Source organism: Amblyomma americanum, chromosome 6, assembly GCF_052857255.1.
Source record: "Amblyomma americanum isolate KBUSLIRL-KWMA chromosome 6, ASM5285725v1, whole genome shotgun sequence".
Lineage (NCBI taxonomy): Eukaryota > Metazoa > Arthropoda > Arachnida > Ixodida > Ixodidae > Amblyomma > Amblyomma americanum.
In genome coordinates this window covers 80179793-80202423 of record NC_135502.1, presented here as the reverse complement: position 1 = coordinate 80202423, position 22631 = coordinate 80179793, and the positions used below count along the sequence as shown (strand labels likewise).

Genomic DNA, 22631 nt, shown 5'->3' with positions numbered 1-22631 from the left:
ATGCCTCAAGAGCCCCGCTCTCCTTCACCGCTGTCAGGAGAGGGGTCCCCGAAGGTGAGCCTTGAGCTCGACCAACCTTACGCTCTTCCATACGAATGTCGCTTGTCTTTACACTGAGTTTTCGTTAAATCCAGCGCATTCGGTTGCTCGAGTTATTTTCGATATGCGTGTCTACCATGACCACAGCGATTTGTAAACCATAGGACTCCCTCTTCCAGGTGACAAGACAGCGAGCAAGCTCATTAGAATTAGAATTTTTTAAGCAGGAGTATGCAGTGCCGGCAGCTTCCCCCGTTGGCTGGCTACGATCACGCAGTAATACTGCCGGTATTATATCCCACAGGCGCGCTCGAGCTAATGACGCCTAGAGATACGATCACAATACAGGGTGTCCCAGATAACTTTAGCCAGAGTTAAAAGATACGCCGAGGCCCTCTAAGACTACGCGACCAAATGCGTGATGCTGGCTTTTGTATGGAGCAAGTCACACTATTTTTGTACTGTGCTTAGTTGCGTAATTAGTCTATATTAATTAACCAACTTTGCAAGCAACGGAGATAGGCGAAAAAAGGTCAATGAGAAAGTTGTAGAACGGTCCGCAAAACGTCTGTTTGAACAGTTTTTAACTCTCCACCCATTACGTATCAGCTGTTTTTTTTTTTTCGCTCACTGCAAATGCCCGCGAAATACAAAAAATGCCACGTGACTTGCGCGCCGCAATTGCAGTGCTCTCAAACGTTCTCTATAGAAACTAGCAGATCATATAGCCCAGTGTGTTGCCCCTTAAAAGGCGACAGGACAGCGACGCAGCAGCTGGCTCTGCGATATAGGCAAGCGGTATATGCTTCCCTCGTGGCGCTTGATGATAGCGACAAGCAGACAGAGTCCTTATCGCTTGCGCTCCCGTAATCGCACAGTCAGGGCGTGCATCGGAACCCTCTCACCTTTTAAGCACCAGCAAACCCGTCTAGATGAGCTGTTTGTTAGTTGGGCGGAACGTTTGAGAGCACTGCAATCGCGGGCTCGCAAGCGGACATGTAACGTGGTATATTTTGTATTTCGCGGGCATCGGCAGTGGGCAGAGAGGCTAGTATGTAATAGATGGAAAGTCAGAAACTGTCCAGTTGGATGTTTTACGGACCATTCTATTACTTTCTCATTGGTATTTTCGCCTTTCTTCGTTGCTTGCGAAGTTGGTTAATTAATCTCGACTAATTATGCAGTAAAATCCAATACAAAAGTAGTGTGAGTTGCTCCATACAATAGCCAGTAACATGGATTTGGTCGCACCATATTTTTAAACCCTGGCGAAAGTTATTTGGGGCACCCTGTATATTTGATCTAACGCGCTTCAGAATGCAACCTGAAAAGTAACACGCACACGAAAAAATTGGTAAACAATGAACGGGCTTGTACTTGTTGGTTTCAACGAAACAGCAAAATCAATCGATTTGGATCTAGAGGCCTAAACGGCGTTTCCGGCCCCATTAACACCTCTTTTTGGGCTAGTTGGTTCATACTTGAATTAGAGAAAAAACTAGCGCCAAATCATGAACACCACATGCAATGATACGATGACACGCTTGTGTCTCGTCTTCGTTCTTTTCTTGTGGTGTGCATGATTTGACGCTAGTTTTTTTCTTCTAATTCCGGCCCCAAAGAACCTGGTAATTAAACCTAAAAGGTAACGATCTCCCATATGAAAAAATATTGGTTTGTCTTTTCTTCAACCACAAAAAAAAAACTGAAAAAATTGTATCAAGAACGGTGATTTGAACGGTCTTCAGCAGTCTAAAACGCGGCACTAATGCATTTCGCTAAAAATTCGGTGCAAAGAACAACTTTATTTCTGCTCCCCCTTTCCGCTGCTGTGAACGTCACGTGACTAAATGAGCAAGTTAGATGACACTGCCGACATCTTGTTTCTCGGGATATTTTTTGCCAGATGCCGGCATTATATCCTCTTTCAATTCCTAAAGTAGCAGACGGGTTTGATTCCAAGCTTGATTCAAGTAAAGCGCAGATAAGCGCCTTTTTGTGCAGCGTTGGTGTGATAGGCCGGGGCTCACGGACGGCAGACTCGCTCCTCTTCAAATCACTCATCGATGAATTTTAACTTTCGCATGGGCGTGTGAGATCCGTCATAAAAGTGGTAAGCGTGAGCGCTAGCTGTTAATTGCAAATGCTTCAGAGTCACCTGGAAGTGAAAGCAACTGGGGACTGATGTCTTTTAGCCTAAATTTGAATCTGTGACTTTTGCAATGGAAATTATGCCTATAGGTCAGATGAGAATGTGGTCACCTTGGCCGTCTACACTGCGAAGTGGTTTATGAGGAACTATTGCATCTATTGAGTGTGCACATAAAGGAGACGGTAAAACATTGACGGCTAGTCATTATTTCAGTGCATTCTTCTTTTACTAGCTGGAAGTCTTGGAGCAGCATGATGAGTTGTGCCTCCTCATAAAATACCACTGGAGATTGGTCAAGTGCGTAACTATATGAAAAGAAACGAAACAGTGCAGTTCCAGAAGCTCCAGTTGGGAAGGGCATGCATGAACGTAACATTCCGCTCCCTCATTGGCTACCGTATCTACGGAGAAGTGACCTCTAAAACCCCATGCAGCGGTAGCGGCAGTGGCAGCCATTAAAATCATCCTTCTTCGGACAGACACTGTGTTATTTGTAAGGGCGGCTTAATTATTCACATTGAGCTCACACCTTTGAAATCATTCGGTAAAACCAGGCGCTGAAGCATAGTTCACAATGCAAAAACAATGCCTGAGTGAAGAATATCAGTCTTTCTCTCAGACGAACTATTCGTGTTCACTGCACTGTTCTTCCTTTTCTGTCACTGAATTCTGCGCAGAACCCAAGCCCGGAGCCCGAGCATTCATCTGAAGACGAAGAGGCCAAATCTCCGGTACGTCTATAGGGCTTCGCGTGGAAGATCGAACGCGACTAATTGCTCTCTATAATTCGACGAGGAAAGTATTCTCGACAGGCAAAATAGGAAGAATAGTGTCGTGACCTTCTGCAAGTCATCTAAACAGAGAGCATCGCTCCATAGAGGTCAGACTCTCAGAACAAGCACACTGCGTAAGCAGCGGTCAGAGTCAAACGGGTTTCTTGGCAAAACACTTGATTTAAGAAGCACTAGAGATATTTAGAATAGGACGATACACAGCCTATACCGCGCTTCCGCTTCCGCCCACCGCATGTGCGCACGCTCTGATTGGTCCCGATGCGGCAGGCGTGTCTGCAGCTGTGCATCACCTGGCGCCGTCTGGCGCCGTCAGGGTGACCTGCGCATGACTTATGGTTTAATGTTTGTGGGGGTTTAACGTCCCAAGGTGACTCAGGCTATGAGGGACGCCGTAGTTAAGGGCTCCGGAAACTTCGACCGCCTGGGGTTCTTTAACGTGCACTGACATCACACAGTAAACGGGCAACTAGAATTTCGCCTCCTTCGAAATTCGACCTGCGCATGAGCAGCAGCACCCTGAGGAAGCGGCCCACGGTAGCGGCCGCAGATCGCAATGTGCTGAATATCTCTGTTACTTTGCTGAAGAGGAAAGCAAAAGCGCTGCTTCGTTTTGCGGCGTAAGCCTGGTATTGGCGACAGTGTGGCTTTCAAGGCTATATAGTTGGGAGTAAATGTGTATACCACGCGAGTTTCGGTCACACTGCACCTTGCCGCCACGTTATGGCCGGGCCTGGTGCCGAAAACGGACTAATTTTTAACCGTTGGTCCTTTTTCTCGTTTCGATTCGTTACACTGGTGGTGATCGAAAACTCCGAAAAATTTGGGCTGAAACGCAATTGGATCGAAGCTCAGTTGGTGGGCATCAATTTTGTTCCTGACAGTACATCGGCCAGTGAACAAAAAGAAGTGAGGCTTTGGGCGACAACTACTAGATTTTTCAATAAAATAGATAAGCCCGTTTATTTTTTATAAAGGTACGTTTTATGATTGAAATCTGCGAAAATTTTCGCATTTCTACTCCTGTGCTGAGTAAGCTTCTGATGCGCTGTGGAGGGTAGCGTGTGCGCACCTACGCTAGTTACACAGGCAGTAACCTATGTACCAGGAACCGAACGAATATCTATGTTTCTTCGCCGAAACAAAACGCCAGAGAGACTATAGCTGTGGCTTATTTAAAAAAGCCAGCGAGATCCGTCATTAGACGCAAATCTTACACTGAGACGGCGGATGCTAAACGCTGACGCTTCCTGCACTCTCTTGACTGCTGCACGACCGTCTTAGCACCGACCTCATCCGAGATGACAGATCAATGTCCGCCCCTTCGGCGAAGAAGCCGTGGTCTTTGTGTGCCCGTTTGTTAGTGAGTGCATGCACAGGAATCTGGGAAATCGGCAGTTTGCTCCACTTTCCCATCGCTTGCTCAGGACAGTATTATATTTTAGTTGGCATTCTTTGTTAGAATCGTTTTATTCTGAGCACGGAATGACACTCGCTCAGTACCAACCAAATGTGAGAATGGATGTCGCGTTCTTGTTTCAGGTGACATTTAGGGAAAAACAGTGCGTTGCTTTTTGGAGTAAAGAGCAATTTTATCACATTATGGCAGTGGTTGAGAACCGACGCGGATTCTATTGAGGTGCTCTCAATAGCTGTCTGATACAGAGTACAGAGGATCCCGAAGGGAGGGCGAACGAATTTCATTAAATCCCTGTGCATAAATTCACTCAAAACCCCACTCTAAAGTGTTGTAACATTGAGATACACCAGCGTGGATTTAGGAGAAAGCTCGCGACAGCAACCACCTTAAGAGCCTTAAAAACAATTCGGAAGGCGTGTATATAATAACGATATTTCGCAGTCGTCTCCTACCTAAAAAGGAGAGCTCCTGGAACAATTTGATGGTTCTGTATCTTACGCAGCCCAGCTGGCCCATGTAAACAGGCAAGAATGGGGCTAGTTGGTTGTTGTGCAGGGAACCGCGCTATACCAGTTACCAAGAGACTAAAGCATATACGAAATGCAGGGCGGGACCAGCGCAGACGTTGGCGCCGGCCGCTCCCCGGATGCCATACCTGAACCGCAAACGAGGGACCTTGTGCAGATCAATTTGCTCGCCATGGCTTGGATATGGGGTCTGCTGCCAGGGGCCCTGACAGGCGGGGTGGTCACCTACTACCTGTGGGCTGCGGTAATAGCCATTACCTTAGTTAGTTCTTGCTTTGTTGGATAAGTATGGTGCGTTATTTGAAGGTCATGAACAATCCGTGCAGAAAACTCGATTCAGAAGTCTCACTCCACTGAATTAGACAAAGTTAGAGCTGGCTTCAATATGGTCTCACATGTTTAATGCAGTGGTTACGATAAAAAAAAGTCTCACATTCCGCGTGATAGGAGCAAAAAAAAATTTCCTCGCTTGGTGGCTTCGGCAGGAAATGCGAAGTGGTGCGCCCAAATCAAAATATTGCGAATTTAAACAATAAACAGGTATCGCTGTAAAAAATTGAAGGTTCGGCCATCACTTCATCGCCAATCCTCATTTAAGTCTCCAGGCACTGCAAAACAGCAGCCATTCTTCGATTGTAGGTTCGCCCCAATGGGTGTACATGAGACAACAGTCTTTAAACGCTGGTCTCGGTACCGGTGCATGACGGCATATACAGGTGCTATCTCCTCTGCCCCATCAGATAGCGGGAGTCAGAGTGGTCCTCAGTCACGCATAGTGGCAATCATCGAAACCACAGGCACCATCACGCTGGAATCATTTGCGATCACCCTGGCAATATTTCCCGCCCCCTGGTACTTTTCATGCAGTTCTACACCAACCACTATCATCGCACCCTCCCAAACTTACTCCAGTACACTCTTGCATTTCGGAGTTACTCCACTAACGGCGTGAACCGCTGCGGCTGCACATCCGCACTTACAATAAACGGAAGCCCGAATTGTACGCATGGTCTGGACACTTGGACACGCCTCTGTCTATGGCATTAAACGCGCTGATGCGGCGGCCCTGCACCTCACCGGCCGCACCTTGGGAGACGAGCTGTCCAACCCATACTACGTACACGGCAAACATCACCTGCACCTTCGCCGACATTGTACACACATGGCGAAGCAAAAACCACGTAAGACGGCTCCTTTCTGCTGAGGTCGGGCGTAGGTCTTGTTGATGGAGATCGCAGTGCCTTGCGCTGTGTATCTCGTTCCGGACTTTAGGGTTTCACTCCTGGGTTCACCTGTTAGTTTCTTTTCTCTCTGGAGCGTCTCTGCAATCAAGCCGATCAGAAAACTATAAATTCGAATTCGATTCCACCAATTCGAGGCACGCACTTATGTCTTCTTTTCGCTTCTGAGGTTTCCTGCCATTTCTGAGGTTTCCTGCCATTTTCTCTTCCGGGCTTGTTTTCTTCTCCGTGCGCCCATCTATATCGCCTGGGGCTCCATGTTCTACATCTCACCAATGCACCAGCGCGGGACCCCCGGGCCACATGTGCACGTAGACAATTTAACGGAGCACCTGAAACGCGGTTTATGCGGTCTGGGCCTTCTCAAGGAGAGAAAAAAGGAATCAGCAGAAACAAAGAAAGCAGGCAAAAATAGCAAAAGGTTTTAGCATGGCTAAGGGCGGAGTATCGTCCAGTAGGATAAAGGAAGGGATAAAGGAGGGAGTGAAAGAAGAAAGGAAGAAAGAGGTGCCGTAGTGGAGGGCTCCGAAATAATTTCTACCACCTGGGGATCTTTAACGTACGCTGACATCGTGCAGCACACGGGAGCCTGAGTGTTTCGCCTCTATCGAAACGCGGCCGCCGCGGTCGGGTTCGAACCCGGGTACAAAGCAGGTTTTAAGGACGTACCGTCTTTGCCAAAAGTAACCGAGCAGCCGTGATGGCGTCGGGAGTGGGCTCGGTGGCGAGCTGCGGCGCTGCAGTCACCGGCGCTGCCCACTGTTCTCCATCTGCGAGTGCAAACTGGCTGACATAAGCCTGCGCCCTCGCTCACCTTCATGAAATGACAAACAGTAAGCCAGTAGCATGTGCGGCCATCGGTTTACACGCTTTAGGAGAGTTGTCACTGAGCGAGGGCGCAGGCTTTCGTCGGCCAGTTTACACTCGCAGCAGGGTAGCAGCAGCCAGCGCGGAGACCGCAGCGCCGCCAATCGGCATCGAGCCCGCTCCCGCCGCGGTTGCTCGGTTACTTTTGGCGAAGACGGTTCGTATACGTACGTGCGTACTATCGGGGATAATTGTATCCAGGACACGCAGCCGCAGATAAGCGCATAGGTGCAAAGTGTGCCAATGTTCAGTTGATCTCACTCGCACACGTTGGAGAGCAACTTTCCCCTACGCAGATGTATCCTTCAACCAGCGGCTGATAACGAAGCTATACGCGTTGGTTGCCGGTCGCGTGTCCTGGGGACTTTTGTCCCCGATAGTACGTATGCCCGAAATTGGAAAATCCGCCTGGTAGTGCTACCGCGCTAAAACATGATTTGACCCCTTGGCACTGCCAAGGAACTTACGGCCCCCATCTCCCACTCCCTTGCGCCCACCACAAGCATTTCAAAGCCAACCCCCCCGCCTCCGTGGTCTTCACCCTGTATACTAGTTCATCTCCCCATCTGATTATTTGCCACTTTCGACATCTTAAGCGCTCGTTCGGGAACAATGAAACAGGGCCAGAATTTATGTTTCATACTCTACTGAATAAACCACACGTTACGAGAAACCTGGCGATGTGAGTTCCTCGAGATAGATTTCAGGTGGTAAATCACCTCACGTTTGTTTACGAGAGCTCGCATATTTCTATAGAATTTCAAATTTTCTAATTTTTTTCTACTCTCCGCTCTGCACCATATTCAGGTGCCTATATCTAAAGGAAAGCTTAAACGACTTTTTGTTTAGAATTTGAATGTATTTAGATTGTAGGTAAAAGATGCAACGTTTTTTGCGCTAGCATTTAAAATAGTGACGTAATAGCCGTTTAAATTCGCGAAAATCTTGATGCTTCTCCTCACCGCATCAGTGAGGAGCGGAGGAGTTACGTGATGCCGTCTTGTTTGTGAGATTTCAGATTTTCGCCCCTTTCGTCCACGTCCTGCCTTGCGCCATCCGACGGCGCCAAACAACTTTTCGTGGGCTTTACCTTCGGCGGGCTTTGGTTTTCCTTTTTCTAGCGTAAATTTATGAATTAGAAATTCACCGCGATTATAAAATACGTCATCATCGGGCCCCCTACTCGGCACCATGCACTGTGAACAGTGAAATATTCTCGGGGCTTTATTCGGCGATTACGTCATGATTTCAAATGCTAGCGTTAAAAAGATTGCGGATTGTAGGGTTTAACGTCCCGAAGTGACTCGGGCTATGAGGGGACACCCTAGTGGAGGGCTCCGGATCAGTTTAGGTCACCTGGGGTTTTTAAAGAGCGCTGAAATCGCACAGCACACGGGAGTTTTAACGCGACAGCGTTAGAGGACCCGTTGTCCAGAAAATCCGGTGTCGGCGTTGTTAGCATCGCCGTTGTGGGCGAAAAATCACGAACACGACTCTGGCAGGTGGTGCCCAGAGAGCAACCTAGGAGGCCACTTAGGTCACGTGACCTTGTAGCATCGTTACAGCCTGCTCGTCGCACAGTGAGCAATTGCCCAACATGGCAGACTGCACTAAAATGAGTTATTGGTCGCTCGGGAACGGAATCCTGGGCCCCACAAGGCCCACCGCTGGGAGCACATGCCATCTCAGTGCGCATTGGCGCATCGCTTAAAGGCTGCACCACTGCGCCAGGAGGGGTATGAGGACTCCCAGGAATCTAACAATATAAAGTAGAAAATTACATTCTGCATATATGAGGCAGACAGAAGGGAAGGGAAAAGAGGGGCTCGTTATGTTATAGATGACCTAAGCCAAAAGTCACCGAAGCCAAGAAGCATAGGGGATCTTTTTATGGTTATTAACTATGGCAATGTATAGGAATTAACACAATACGCTATCACGTCGTGCCTTTAAAGCGAAGCTTATGTGTCCCCTTCTATTTTTCTTGTATTTCGGCTCCATGGAATTACGGCCGTCGCGGCCAGGACCGAACCCGCGACCTTTGCATCAGCAGCCCAACGCCAAATCCACAGAGCGACCACTATGGGTCCGCTAGCATAAAAAAATTTCGCTAAGTTTATTTGCAAGTTACACTATAAAAACCCTTTAAGCTCCTCGAATTTTAAATACTTCTTCACTTGCACCTGAAGCGCTCAAATATTGACCACAGCAGTGACTGCTGACAGTGTGCATGCACTAGTTTTAAGACGGTCTTGTGCATCCTTTATCACCTCAGTAGAAATAAGGTGTCACTAAATTTAATTGTGCATGTGTCGGAGAAAAACGTCAGTTACTGGTATCCTACTTTAAATCAAGAATAACTGGGCATAGGCACGCCATGTAATGCAAAGAAAAGGTAGCTAATGGCCCCATATTACGACGCAATAGATTTCCTGCGTACCAGGGGCAGGCAGGAAGCCATGTGGGCGGACGAAATTGTGAAGTTTGCAGGTGCATGAAGGCCACGCCTGGCGCATGGCAGCGCGTCTATGTGAGAGGTCCTCGCTGCTGATGATGATAATGACCAATTTACGGGGTGCGTCGCCATAGAGCAATATTAATTTACAAACCATCGCACTGACCGCAGATCGCAGACGCCGGCGTTGTTAAAGAGTGCACCTCCAGCGACTGCCGTGTGGCAGCAGAACTGCTCAAGACGACGCTAGACCGTAGCGTCAAACCGTGCGACGACTTCTACGGCTACGTGTGCCCTAGCTTCAGAGCCCCTGAATCCGGTGTCTTGTGGGCTGTAAGTGTTTTCTGTGCTCGTACAGGTAATTTATCCAGCTATTACTCTATATATATTGCTGAAGTACTGCCTTTTGGCAACCCTCTCAACAGTGATTGGTTAATGGTTTATGAGGCTTTAACGTCCCAAAGCGACTCAGCCTATGAGGGATGACGTAGTGGAGGGCTCCGGACAATTTCGACTACCTGGGGTTCTTTAACGTGCACTGACATCGCACAGTGTACACGGGCCTCTAGCATTCCGCCTCCATCGAAATTCGACCTCCGCGGAGTTGCGCAAGCCTGACTGACGCAATCAGTTGCACGCTTTGAGAGATTACTAGTAAACTTCTGAAATCTTTCCTGTAATTTGATTGGAGTGCCTTAACAAAATTATCGTGTTCTCGAAGACATGTGTACACGACGGCTTTTGGATTTGTTACAATTGGGCCTGAAGCTACGCCTGTGTTCATGCTTTCAGCGAAATCGCGTGCTCACGTGCCACGTATCTCCCCGTGGGGCTCATGTCAATTCAAATGCAAGAAAACTGACCAAGTATACAGCTCCTTTAGCAGAGAGCACAAAACTTTTGACGTGTTTTATCCGTGCGTAATTACAGTATTTTGTTCTGCTATTTTTCTAACATCTGCTTATCAAATGGCAAAATTAGCATCCTCTCGCGTTTTGTACGTGACGAGAAAAAAATAGCCTGCAGCTCAGACTTTGTTTTTTTTATCTGCACTTTAGAGTTAACAATGATGGTTAGACGTCACATTAAAATTGCGGAGACGGCTAAGATGGAAATATAAAATTGATGGAAATATAGCTGAAACGAAGGAGCAGACATATGCTGCCAAATTTAATGACGCCAAATAAACTACACAATCTCTGCTGCTTGGAGTCAAAATCAAATCAGAGATTTATAATCTCTACATTGACTCTGAATAAAGCAGCGACATGTTCAAATTACTACTCCACATTATGACTGCAGCTATAGCCCCAACCAGGCATGTTAGTGTTAATAGCTTCCGGAGTAGGACTGTTGATAACAGCCCACGACACATTGCATGCACTTGCTTTCGTGACATGTTGACTAGTCACCGTTTAGCAATGGACACTGTTTCTACGTGTTGACAATAGAAATGGCCAGTTATCAAAATGGTTGACAACTGAGCCGCCCGCACCGCCGAATCTTGCAGGTGCCGTCGCTGAAGAACTTCCTCTCCCTGGTGGGCCTCGACATGTCTGATATGCCGCCCAGTTCAGACTTCAAAGCCGTGGAGAGCATCGTGCGGCTATCCGTCGAATACGGCCTGCCGGCCATCGTTCGGTTCAACGTACTCCGAGCCGCCTGGCACCCCAAGAAAATTCTCAATGTACGGGAGGCGGTAACAACGTGCTATAAAGTTTAGCCTATAAAGAAATTGTGGTCATCGAAGGTGCAAGTATAGCTACTCCTGGGCACACCTAATTGGTTTCGCAGAACACGAGGAGAATGGAGGTGAATTGTCCAACTAATAACTTATACAACGCATTTCTGTTCCCGAAACCAGGAGAAGGAAACATATTTGCTCTTAGTTGGTTATTTCATATATAGTAGCGACGGTGCACGTAAATGATGGGTTCCTTCTGGAGAAAGATACGTTTGCTGCCTCTTACTAACGTCGCGGAAGAACAGATTTGGAGGCCTAACGGCGGGTTAACTGCGCGCCTAGAACCGCACGCAATCGCCTCCTGCATCCACTTCTTTGTCGCAGCTCGGGACACACTGCCGGGAGTGCAACTTTTAACGACCACATTGAAAAACCGAGTCGTTTTCGGCCATAAGCCCCACAAAAGAACTACCTTACGAAAGTATTAAGTATAACGCATCCGATATTTAAAGGTAATACTGCCTCGCAGTAAGCGCAGGTAACAAATTATTTTGTCCTGCTTCTTTTCGATATCGTTTGTGGTTTCACACCTGGAGCCCACAGCTGCACTCTCTATTTTTTTATTAAGGCGATGGCCTTACCAGCCATATTGCCAGAAAAACTGGCGGCGTGCGTTAGTGTGTTATTCTGTTAGTGTGTGTACTCGCAGACGTGGCACAAAATCCAGGCGATGGCAAGAAAAATCGGGTGACGTCATGAAGCCGCCGTAGAACGAACACAGCAAGCCGAGCACCGCCATTTCAGACAATCGTATAAATTTGATTCGTCTTATATACCCCCCACTGGCTCACCTCATTGTGGTGCCAGTATTCCCGACTACATTCGTAACAAATCTGCGCAACCCTTCGTCGTTCATCGTTCCAGGTTGTGTCATACGATGTCTCTTTTCATATATATGTTCTAGTCATGGTAGAGGATAGCTTGCCACAGGGTTTCGAACTGAGGACATATGCACCTTGCATACCTTCCCAGACATTTTACCGGGTTGAGGTGTCCATCGAGATGTGAGACGTTTACTGCGCCATTTAGTTTCCTCAAAAAACAATTTTCGTATTAAAATTTCGTATTAAAATTTTCGTATAAAATAGGTTTTTATGGAGGCAAAACGCTAAGGCGCCCGTGTGCTGTGCGATGTCAGCACACGTTAAAGATCCCCAGGTGGTCGAAATTATTCCGGAGCCCTCCACTACGGCACCTTCTTCCTTTCTTCTTTCTCTCCCTCCTTTATCCCTTTCCTTACGGCGCGGTTCAGGTGTCCAAAGATATATGAGACAGATACTGCGCCATTTCCTCTCCCCAAAGCCAATTATTATTATTAGTAGTAGTATTAAAATTGTGACGCAACCATTCGTCGCATACCGTTGCAGGTGGTGTGTTACGGTTTCTCGTTTCGTATGGTATAGGTTTCTAAGTCAGGTTAAAGGCTACCTCTCGAGAAGTAGCCTCAGCAACACATACTGCGCCATTTCCTTTCCCCAAAACCCAATTTTCAATTTCGGAGGCACGTCTACGTTTCTCTTCTCAGTTCTGAACATGCGTTGAAGTCGAACGCTCACGATGGCACACAATGTTTTCTCTTCGTCTTCACAGCGCGTAAGCAGCCTTAAGCGCCATCTATATTTTCTTTTTCATGTATTTACGGTTTTCATTCAAAAGCCAGGAAGACGGTTAGGTTTTCTACTGGTTCTCGTGCAATGCATTTATGTTTCTGGGAAGCCATTTGCGTTCTTATCCAAACCGGTCCCAAGAAGAACATTTGTGCTGACGCTAAGCCATCACCGAAACTATATGAGGCCGCGCTGGCCGCTTCTTTGCTGCAGATGGAAATCGACAAGGACTATACGGACTGGCTTGAGAGCAATCCAGACGTGCAACTCTACGTGGAATACCTAGCAGAATACAATTCAAGTCTGGACTCCACACTAATAAAACGCATCATTGAAGCTGAGTTCACAGGTACGTATTTTAGTTGGTCAACATCTATTGTGCTCTGTTTTTCGAGGACGTTGCTTCAAGTCGGAATACTGCGATACAATTTTTTTTTTCAAGAAACGTTATCTCTAGCAAACAATGTTTTACTATCATTCTGAAGCAGTGCAATGAGAGGGGTCTGTTCTTTCTACATTCTTGATTACCCTCCGCTACTCGAACACATGCATACGACAAAAAATTGGCAGTGGCTTAACTTGGCTAACCGTATAATTCAGCGAAAAGCAAGCACGCTTGCTAAGCGTCTGAGGCTCGTCCATGGCAGCTCCGCTACACGCTCGCGGCAGCCGTTCTATATATGCCCACACGACCACGTGGTAACGCCGTGGTATCACGTGGTCTTACGACACCCCCATCGGATGTCATCACGTGACTTCACATCACCCCATCGGATGTCAAGGTCAAAGGTCAACCCAAAGGGACCCAGTGTGAAAGGTCAAAGGTCAACTAAAGGTCATGGGTCAAGGTCAGGAGTCAAGGGTTCGACACCATAACCGTAACACATTTGGTCATACACGGCTATCCTTGGTTGGGCTAAAGATCGTTCAAGGTCGTTGTGCTGCCTACCTGAAGACTGTTTTGCCTAGCGTAGTGAAAAGCTTTTCGCTTTAAAAAATAGACTGACGATGCCTTGAAAAAATGTGAAAATTGCAAGAGGAACGTGCCTCATAAACAGATGCACGCTCGCGCTTCATGTGTGCAAGTCTGGTTATTGTCTCTGTGGTGGTGTTTGAGAGCGTGTAGCGAGCAAGAAGCAGTCCAAAATTCTGAAAGCGCCTCTTAAAGCAGCGTCACAAGGAAAAGGGTCCGTCTCACAAACTGTGTTCAAAGTACCGGAAGCCACAAGAGCACGGGGACGTGCGCTCTTTTTCCCGCTCTTGCGGGGCACGCAGATCTGCGACCTTTCACCCTTGCGCTGCTATAGCTTCCTCTACACGTGCACGTCTTGCCGTGTGACACTACAGAGACATTTAGTTGGGGCGTACGTAGTAAGCTTGCGTACGCATCTCTTACTGCGTTGCGTGCGCTGTGAATAGTGTAAACACGACACTTTTAGTTCGCCGTGCCGTAGCGTCCCTCAACCGAACGCGTAAACAGTAGCGCCATCTAGAGGCAGGACTTCAAAGCACATCAACGCTCGGTTGAAGAAATTTTCGCTTGTGATTACTGATAACTAGGGTGAGTGCGTTGCGAGCCTTTTTTTGTTCGAAGAAGAAAAATTGTGCCAACCGAAGAAAATGTAAGAACTGACTAAAAGCTAGAAGACTGCTTCGCCAGGTATCATTGCAACGAGGAAAACACACTGCATTTAGTTAGGCCTAGGAGCTTGAAAACCGCCAAATTATCTGAAAAACAGGGGCTAGTTATCGCTTATGCTGGTACGTGTGGGCAAGGGTAGGCGAAATAAAAGCGAACCGCTACCATTTGAGCGAGCTATTGCGTAAGAGAATACAGCGGCGACATGTATTTATTCCGAAGCGGGCTGGATGGTCGCCGCCAGGTTCTCTACGCAGCACGTAGCGTCCCACGTTGCGCACGCTACACTATGCTTTATAGCGGGCGGGCATCCGCAACGCGCGGATAGATACGTTGCGTTCTGCGCATGCACATTTGTTACCCGCCGTGCCGTTGCGTGCGCAAGCTCACTGCGTGCGTCCAACTAAAAGTGTCTACTAAGAAACCAAAAGTGCGATCCCGGAGGTACGCAGTCGCGTCAGTTGCATAGCCAAGGCGTACAGCGGAAATAACTGGCGTTCTAGATTAGGCACACATTACGTGGCGTGCCCTTAGGGGAAAAAAATTTCGGTATAGGCACTTACGACCGCTAACGTGTGGGAATGCGAGAGCATTATGCGCGTGCGAATTTCTTTTTTTTAGTTCTTTCTGCGAAATGGTTTGTCTGCTTAGTTGGTTGTGCAAGAAGAACGGCCCACGTTGGGAACCTCGAGCTACACACAGCGAGTCTAATCAAGGCGAAACGCGCTACAGGAGGAGCAGAAGCCGCCGTTACTGGGGAGAGCCGCGACAACGACACTTGAAGGGCAAGCCCGCTGCAGCGCGCTGCATAGATGAGAAGTAATCAGAGGCCGGGGCGAGAGAGTGCCTTGCGTGCGGGCGATCCTACGTTGGCTTCGTTTCATGGGATCCGTAAGATGACGTCACTACGCGCGCGCCGCTTTTCCTACTCACCTGCCGGCCTCCACTAAGAGTCGCCGCTGGTGTGGTTTCGTCCACGCTCAGAGTCAGTGCCGTGACGTCACCGTATAAGCTTGCGCCATCTATCGTCGCAACGCGTGCACCTAGGTCGGAGGCGGTGTGATGACGTCATATTTTTGGGACCATCTCTCGGCCTCAACAACAACGACGGTCACCGACAGAATTTCGTCTAATCGGGTTTTCGCATTAAAAAGAAAATACTTTTGGGGCGGTCATTTGGATTGACCTGGAGGAAATGCAAAAGTATTTTTCTTTCACTCGCTTATCCATTCCAGTCCCCATTCAATTCCAATTCTCAGTCTGTTGCCTTTCACTTCCCAATCTATCCTAATTTCGACTGCGCAACTATGTAGAATGTGCCCCATTATTATACCGTAGCGAGTCCTCACACAACACCCAGCTCAGTGGCGCAGTGGCGCAGCGGTTGAGCGGTGCGCCACTGCACTGACAGGAGGCTGTTTCAACACAACCACCGGCGGGGCTTATGCGACCCAGGTTGCTCTTCCCGAGCGATGCGAGGAGGAATAGCTCCCGAAAGCCTCATTTTTGCACAGGTAGTAATTCGGGAGGCTGTATATTTTGCACGTATTGGCCTCGTGTTGTCTGAGTCATTTTCTTCTCAGTGATTTTCGTTTTTGCTGAGTCATTCTTCGTCTGGCGTCTTCTTCCTCTCACCTACAAGTGGAAAGAGGGAGGGGAAATGAGTTCGCTTGACAGGTGGAAGTTGCAGAGAGGCAAATCCCCATAAACACCACCTAGCAGGAGGAGGCTTCACACGGACGCCTTCGTGCCTCTCCTGATGAATTATTCTCATTAAAATCAGTTACACACCAGGGATGTTTACGTAGCCAAAGCCGTAGGCCGAGTATCAACACGGCTAAACATAACAGATGCTAAAACCGCTAAACATAATGGCAGGAACAATGGTAAGAAATTAATATGTCATACTGCCAGCAGGTATTTGTTAGGCTAGTTGGTAGGGCTACTTGGCCAGGTGCCGTCCTTTAGGTTAACACGTGCCAAACCAGCCTGTGTATTAAAGACAATCTAAAAAAGCATCGCCACAACATGTCCAAACTTATATCGGGACACTCGAGTGTATATTAATTGTCGTGACTGTCGTAGCTGCTCACCATACCTCGGTGAAGCAAACATTTTGAAAATTAGCAGAATCAGGCTTACAAGTGGCATGTTAGAGGCAGCCACAATTAACAAACAAAACACTGCTGTGTTAGCATGCCAACAATGTCTGTTTTGTTACCAGATATCATTCCTCTATTGCTCGATATGATTTGGCACCTGCATGATCTTTTGCATGTTTATTTCACACCCACCCAGAGGTGCAAACTTGCAACTTTGTTCGTGTATACGAAAGCCATCATCGATTTTTGTTACCGCTTTTTTTTGCCATTTCCTTTCAACATTTTGCCTTTTTCAAGTTTCATCGTTCAAGCTTCGATAGTTTTGTTTTCTTGCTTTCTCAAATAGCGTTTTGTTGCTGTTGTGATATATAACAGCACAGTTACATTTACAGCAGTGCGGGCGCTCGCGTACAAGGCTTTGGTTGCGTTGCCTTGCTTATTGCGTGATTATAATTTTGGCCGTTATTAACGCGATAGCTTTAGAGAGGTCGTGTCACAGAAAATCCGGCGTCACCGGCGTCGCTGACCGCGAACGAAAAATCCCCGAAGAACCCCAGAGAAGCAACCTAGAAGGTAGGTGGGCCAGCTAGGTGACGTGACCTTTTGGCGTCAGCACAACCTGCCCATCGGATTGTCAGCAAATTCCCCACCGTGACAAAAATTATTGTGGGACTGTAAAAAGAATTAAAAAATTGGCGGTGGTTTAGCTCTGGTTAAACCTGGAGTGACGCGATAGCTACAGATGGCCGAGTGGAACTTGGTCACATGACGAACCACGTGATCGCCGCGTAATCAAGGTTGCGCGCCACGCTGAAGGCTCGAAATGCTACCGTAATGTAGCTATCGCTACAAAAAAGAGTGTCCTTGCCTGTGCCATGCCCACCATGACAGGTGGCAGTTGTATTAATAATTGGTCGCGAGAGGTTGCTGGAAGGAGCAAGCAACTTTGGCCGCAAAACTCCCACCTGTGGCAGCACCTGCCATCCCAGGGCAGTGGCGCATCGCTTAACCGCTGCACCACTGCGCCAGGATGGGCTATGAGGACTCCTAGGGATCTAGGAAGGTTAAGTACAGAATGACCAGCTCTGCATATATGGACATGAAACCATTAGATATCGCTTCATACCCTTAAGGCGAAGCTTAGAGTTTCGATCCTCCAATTTCTTTCTCCCGTAATGTGCGGACGGAATTGAGCGGCAGCCGACGAAGTTTTCGAAGGTTAGTAATGGTCACCTCGTTCAGAGCAGCATGTGGTGTTTCTGTCACTAGCTCCAAAAATACTTACATTTTAGCCCCAGTCGCACTGTGAATACCTTCAGTTCTTTATAGCACTCTTAAGTGGAAAATAGCGTGCAGGGTGCAACGGCTAGAAATGCCCAGTGCATCTCACATAAATGAAGCCACCTCACGTAATCGCTTGATTAGATAAGGAGTTACCTCTGAAAACATTTTTTGAACTGAGTGCACCATTACAGTCCCGGAAGGTGTTGGAGAACTCGGCTCTATTTAAGGCACCTTTAAAAGCGGCGGTTTATAGATTTGCCCTTGGTGGTAGGATCGCACGGTCAGCCTGCACAATGGCAGTAACCAAGCATAGCAAATACGCGCTGTTAAAGCTACCATTTATTCTCTCGTTAGACACGATAATGTATTTGCACCAAATAACACGCGTCTCGTTCTGCATCAGCCGTTCGCCACACTCTCTTCAGCAGTGTGACGCCTTTTTTTTTTTTTTTGCACACATCACGCTCTACCCAAGTGCCTAACCCTCAACATAAGACATCCAAAATTCGTCGGGTATTAGTACATGCGTTTACTTAGCCAGCTCTTCATGAAAAAAAAGTTCCTACAACATGAAGTGCGAGACAGCGCACTTCATAGTTCACACTAATCTGAGACAGGCACTGTCACTACCACGCAGAATTGCGAGCTTGCGCGCTGTCTTCTGATACGCCGAAAACATGCTTGCGCGCAACTTTGCTCCTTCTTCAGGGCCGACGTCATGAAAAATGCAGTGCAGTTGGCGCTTCGAAAACCATCAATGGTTGCTACCATCGCTCACCATTAGAAACATACAGTCGTAATCAACATAAGAGGGAACAAAGTTTGAGCATTTATTTATTGGTTACTGAATAATTATGCATATCTAGCATAGTAACTTCGGTTTAATATCTAGTTTTTCACTTGCTGTATAATATCCAAAAGTCATACGACTGTACATAGCTGGCTCCACCACGGTTCTTAGTGCCCTCTTTAGGTTTGGGATGGTCCCAGTAGGATATTGTTAATTTTTATTTATTTATTGTACCCTCAGATCCAAAGACATCACAGAGGGGAGTAGGTTACATAGAAGAAAAACAATGAATAGAATAGAGTGAACGTCAGAGTGGTCAATTCACCTTGCTTCAGAATAAACACAGTTAGCTATAGTGCATCGCGAAAATATTTATCTTCAGCGGCTGGAAAATCGGTAGAAAAGCGGTTCCAGTGGACTATCCGGGCACGGTAAAATTCAACAAAATAAAAGCTTTGGTATGGTATTTTGCTATGCAAACCGTGTGACGATTATCAATGCGACAGGAAATGTGTTCTGGCGTTTGAAATGAAATAGTTGTGTAGCGTGACGTGGCGACATACCTTGTGGGATAGGGTAAATAAAGTAAATTGTTAGAGGTCTGCGGTAAGGGCAACGTTTTGACTTTGTTTCCAATAATTTTTTAATTTTTTATCATTCAATCCAGTCCTCCTGTTCATCAAGACACTACCACCGCGAGAGGGTGCTAACTCATCTGAATTTAAGACAAGTGTTGGAGGACTTGATACGTACACGCAACAGGTCGTCGCAAAGGGTGAGCTACCTATGATTTGCATGAATCCATCAGTCATTGAGTTCCATGACCATGGCAGTTTCTGGTTCCTCACATCAGCCACATGTTGGATAAAGACCACACTACGTGGAGCTGCAACCTCATGACACCCATTATAATCAGCGACTCGTAAATGAAGCGCAATCAAAATTAAGTTCTCACTCTGTCTCTCACTGACTTCTAGATTCATTCCCACAAACGTTCACAGATAAGTAACAAACGTTAACACCGCATTTCGAGCGGACATAAAACATTTTACCCCCTTATAGTAACTTACAGCGGGCGTATATTTATTTGTATTATGATGACAAGATATACTAAGTCTGCAAAAATAACTTTTGAGAGAATAGAGGTCATCTACGAGCTTAATGCTGCTAGTGCAATAAAGTTATTTGTTTACCAGGTGTTTTTGATAACACGAGCCAGGGAGCATAGAATGATCTGTAACACGTTTCTGGGATGAAATTGAAATGCTTATGGTCCTCGCTAGAGCGCGCACAAAAATGGGAACGTTTTTTACCCTGCGGTAAAACATTTATTTAGCCAAGATTGATCAGTCAAGTTCAAAGACGAAACATTTTATTCAGATATTTATAAACAGTGAAAAGTAACGGAAGTTGGCGCACACTCTGGGACGATGTATTTTTTTACCTTTTTTTCTTCGTTTTTTGTTGGGTCTACCCACAGGTGCCCTATACAATGCTTCGTATGCACACTTGTGTTTCCTTCTTGCTTTCTATTTTCTATCTTTACACCTTCACCACTCAAAACGCCCGCCGCTGCCGATCTCGACCCGCCAGATATTTGGCGCGCAGCTTCCGGTGAAGCCAGATTGGCTGACGCGGCCAATACCAGCGCAGAAAGCCCGCTTTTCTGGTTTAAAAGCTTGTCATGGGGCATCTGTCCATATTACTCCCCTTCCCCACCCTGTTCAGCGCAGCGAAGGTGTTCTCGTCAGAGACAGTTCCACGCCCTGCACGCAAATTTCCTTCAAAGCAAGAACCACACGCAGCTTCCATAGGGGCCCTCTCTAGCCACCATAGCTTGCACTTGCCGCCGCCAACATGGCCGCCATGGTCGACGAGCTACGCACTGATTTTGGTACAGAAATGTTATTATTGTGAATATAAGCGCGCGTTGTCTCTAAGGACGGCGTGACCTTTATATAATTGTCAATTGGCGGGCGCCAAAGTGACACTTTTTTTGATTAAGTTGGAGCCCGGCCTCGGTTAAAGATGTCAACACGCGCTCCAAGCGTAGAATGTGCGTCTCGAAATCAGGAGCGAAGACGGCAATGTCGTCTAAGTAGCACACGCATGTGTTCCGCTTCAGGCCGCGCAAAACGGAGTGCATCATGCGCTCGAAAGTCGGTGGTGCATTACAGAGGCCCAAAGGCATGACGTTAAATTCGTGCAGGCCATCCAGTGTCACAAAAGCCGTCTTCGTACGGTCAGCTTCCGCTTCAGGGATCTACCTGCCAATACCCCGATCACAATCTAAAGATGAAAAGAATCCCGCGCCCTGGAGGCAGTCAAGGGCATCATCGATTCGCGGCAGCGGATACACATCTTTGCTGGTGATCTTGTTAAGGCGCCGATAATCGACACAGAACCGTATCGTGCCATCATTTTTCTTCACTAGAACGACAGGACAGGCCGGCGGTCTACTGGAAGGTTGAATTATTTACGCCTCGCTAAAGCATGTCGTCCACCTGATTGTTAATAATTTGGCTCTCGGCCGCCGAAACGCGTTACGGGCGTTGACGCAGCGGCATATGGGCTCCGGTGTCGATCTCGTGGGTAACGGTAGACGTGCGACCCAGTCGACTTTGAGCGACGTCGAAAGTGGCCAGTAAGCGATGAAGTTGGGTGCTTTGCGGTATAGCAAAACTGGCGTCGACGGAATCAGCAAAGGCGTCGTCTGTGGTCGGAGCCGGAGATGCGGGGTAAAGTCAGGGAATGGGTAGGAAGAAAACATGAGTTGGCGCAACGGTCGGGTTCGAGCAAGGAGTCGACGAGTTGAATATGGCCAAGGCATTCGCAACCGAAAAATATGCAGGGGCTGAGAAAAGAGTTGGAGATCGGGATCATGCTGCAGTCGTCTTGGAGAGTGCGCACAGTGAATGGTAGAGACAGACCGTGACGAGAGATGAAGACGTCGGATGATGTAAATACGAAGGCGCCCTCAGGTGCAGTGGAACAGGAGACAGAGATGGGGGAAGATGAGCACGGAGGAATATCGATGTCGTCAGCCACAGACAGTTTGCTCCACAAAGATGCATCAGGCGAGGCAGCGCTGCACGTTAGAAGTTCGAGCTCAACACGAGCGCAGTCGATGAGGGCTTCACGTTGGGCAACAACACAGACCGGACACAACACTCGCAAAACTCCGCATGTATGGTGATCAGGTGGGCCGTATGGTACGCCGAGTCTCCAACAAGCGTGGGGGGTTACGAATCAAAGATGCCTTGCGGCTGGCATATGCCTTTGTAACGAGTAGAATTCTCTACTCAATACTCAACCCCCTACCTTCACATGCGCAAACACGACGAGGACCAACTCGAGGTCATGCACCGCAAAGTCATCAAACGGACCCTTGACCTTCCCATTACCACATCCAACCAGCGTTTGTTGGACCTGGGGGTGGTCAACACCTATCGGGAACTCCGAGACGCCCATCTCGTCAACCAATATACGCGCCTATCACAAACGCCATCCGGTAGCCGCATTCTTGACCGACTCCACATCCAACACACCATAACCTTTGAGGAACGGGTACGAGCGCCAGAACCCTGGAGACGCGCCCTCAGGGTCCGACCCATTCCCCGCAACATGTCACACTCTGACCACAATGGCCATCGCCAGGCGCGTGCGGAAGCACTGGAGCGACATTATGGTCGACAACAACACGTGTACTACGTGGACATTGCCGGTCCCCACCGTGGGAGGTGGTTCACCGCAGCAGTGGTCCACGACAACACCACAGTGGCAGGACTCACTTTCCGCGCCTACAGCGCAACACACGCGGAGGAAATCGCGATTGCGCTCGCACTCTCTCTCCCACAAGTGAAACACATCATTACCGACTCGAAGGGGGCCTGTCGGAACTATGAGCTGGGTTGGATACCTCCTCTCGCCTGGCGCATCCTACAAAATTGCTGTCGGTCCAGCGACCCTCCAA

At 47.9% G+C, this 22631-nt stretch overlaps 1 protein-coding gene across 1 annotated transcript in view; it reads left to right on the top strand.

Moving 5' to 3' along the window:
• LOC144095337 (uncharacterized) overlaps positions 1-22631 on the top strand; it is a 30038-nt gene continuing 7407 nt past the window's right edge. The window contains exons 1-6 of the mRNA XM_077629101.1: positions 1-54; positions 2869-2922; positions 5009-5173; positions 11003-11179; positions 13057-13192; positions 19326-19433. Of these exons, the coding sequence (XP_077485227.1) occupies positions 1-54; positions 2869-2922; positions 5009-5173; positions 11003-11179; positions 13057-13192; positions 19326-19433 (694 nt within the window). The remainder of the gene's footprint in view (positions 55-2868; positions 2923-5008; positions 5174-11002; positions 11180-13056; positions 13193-19325; positions 19434-22631) is intronic.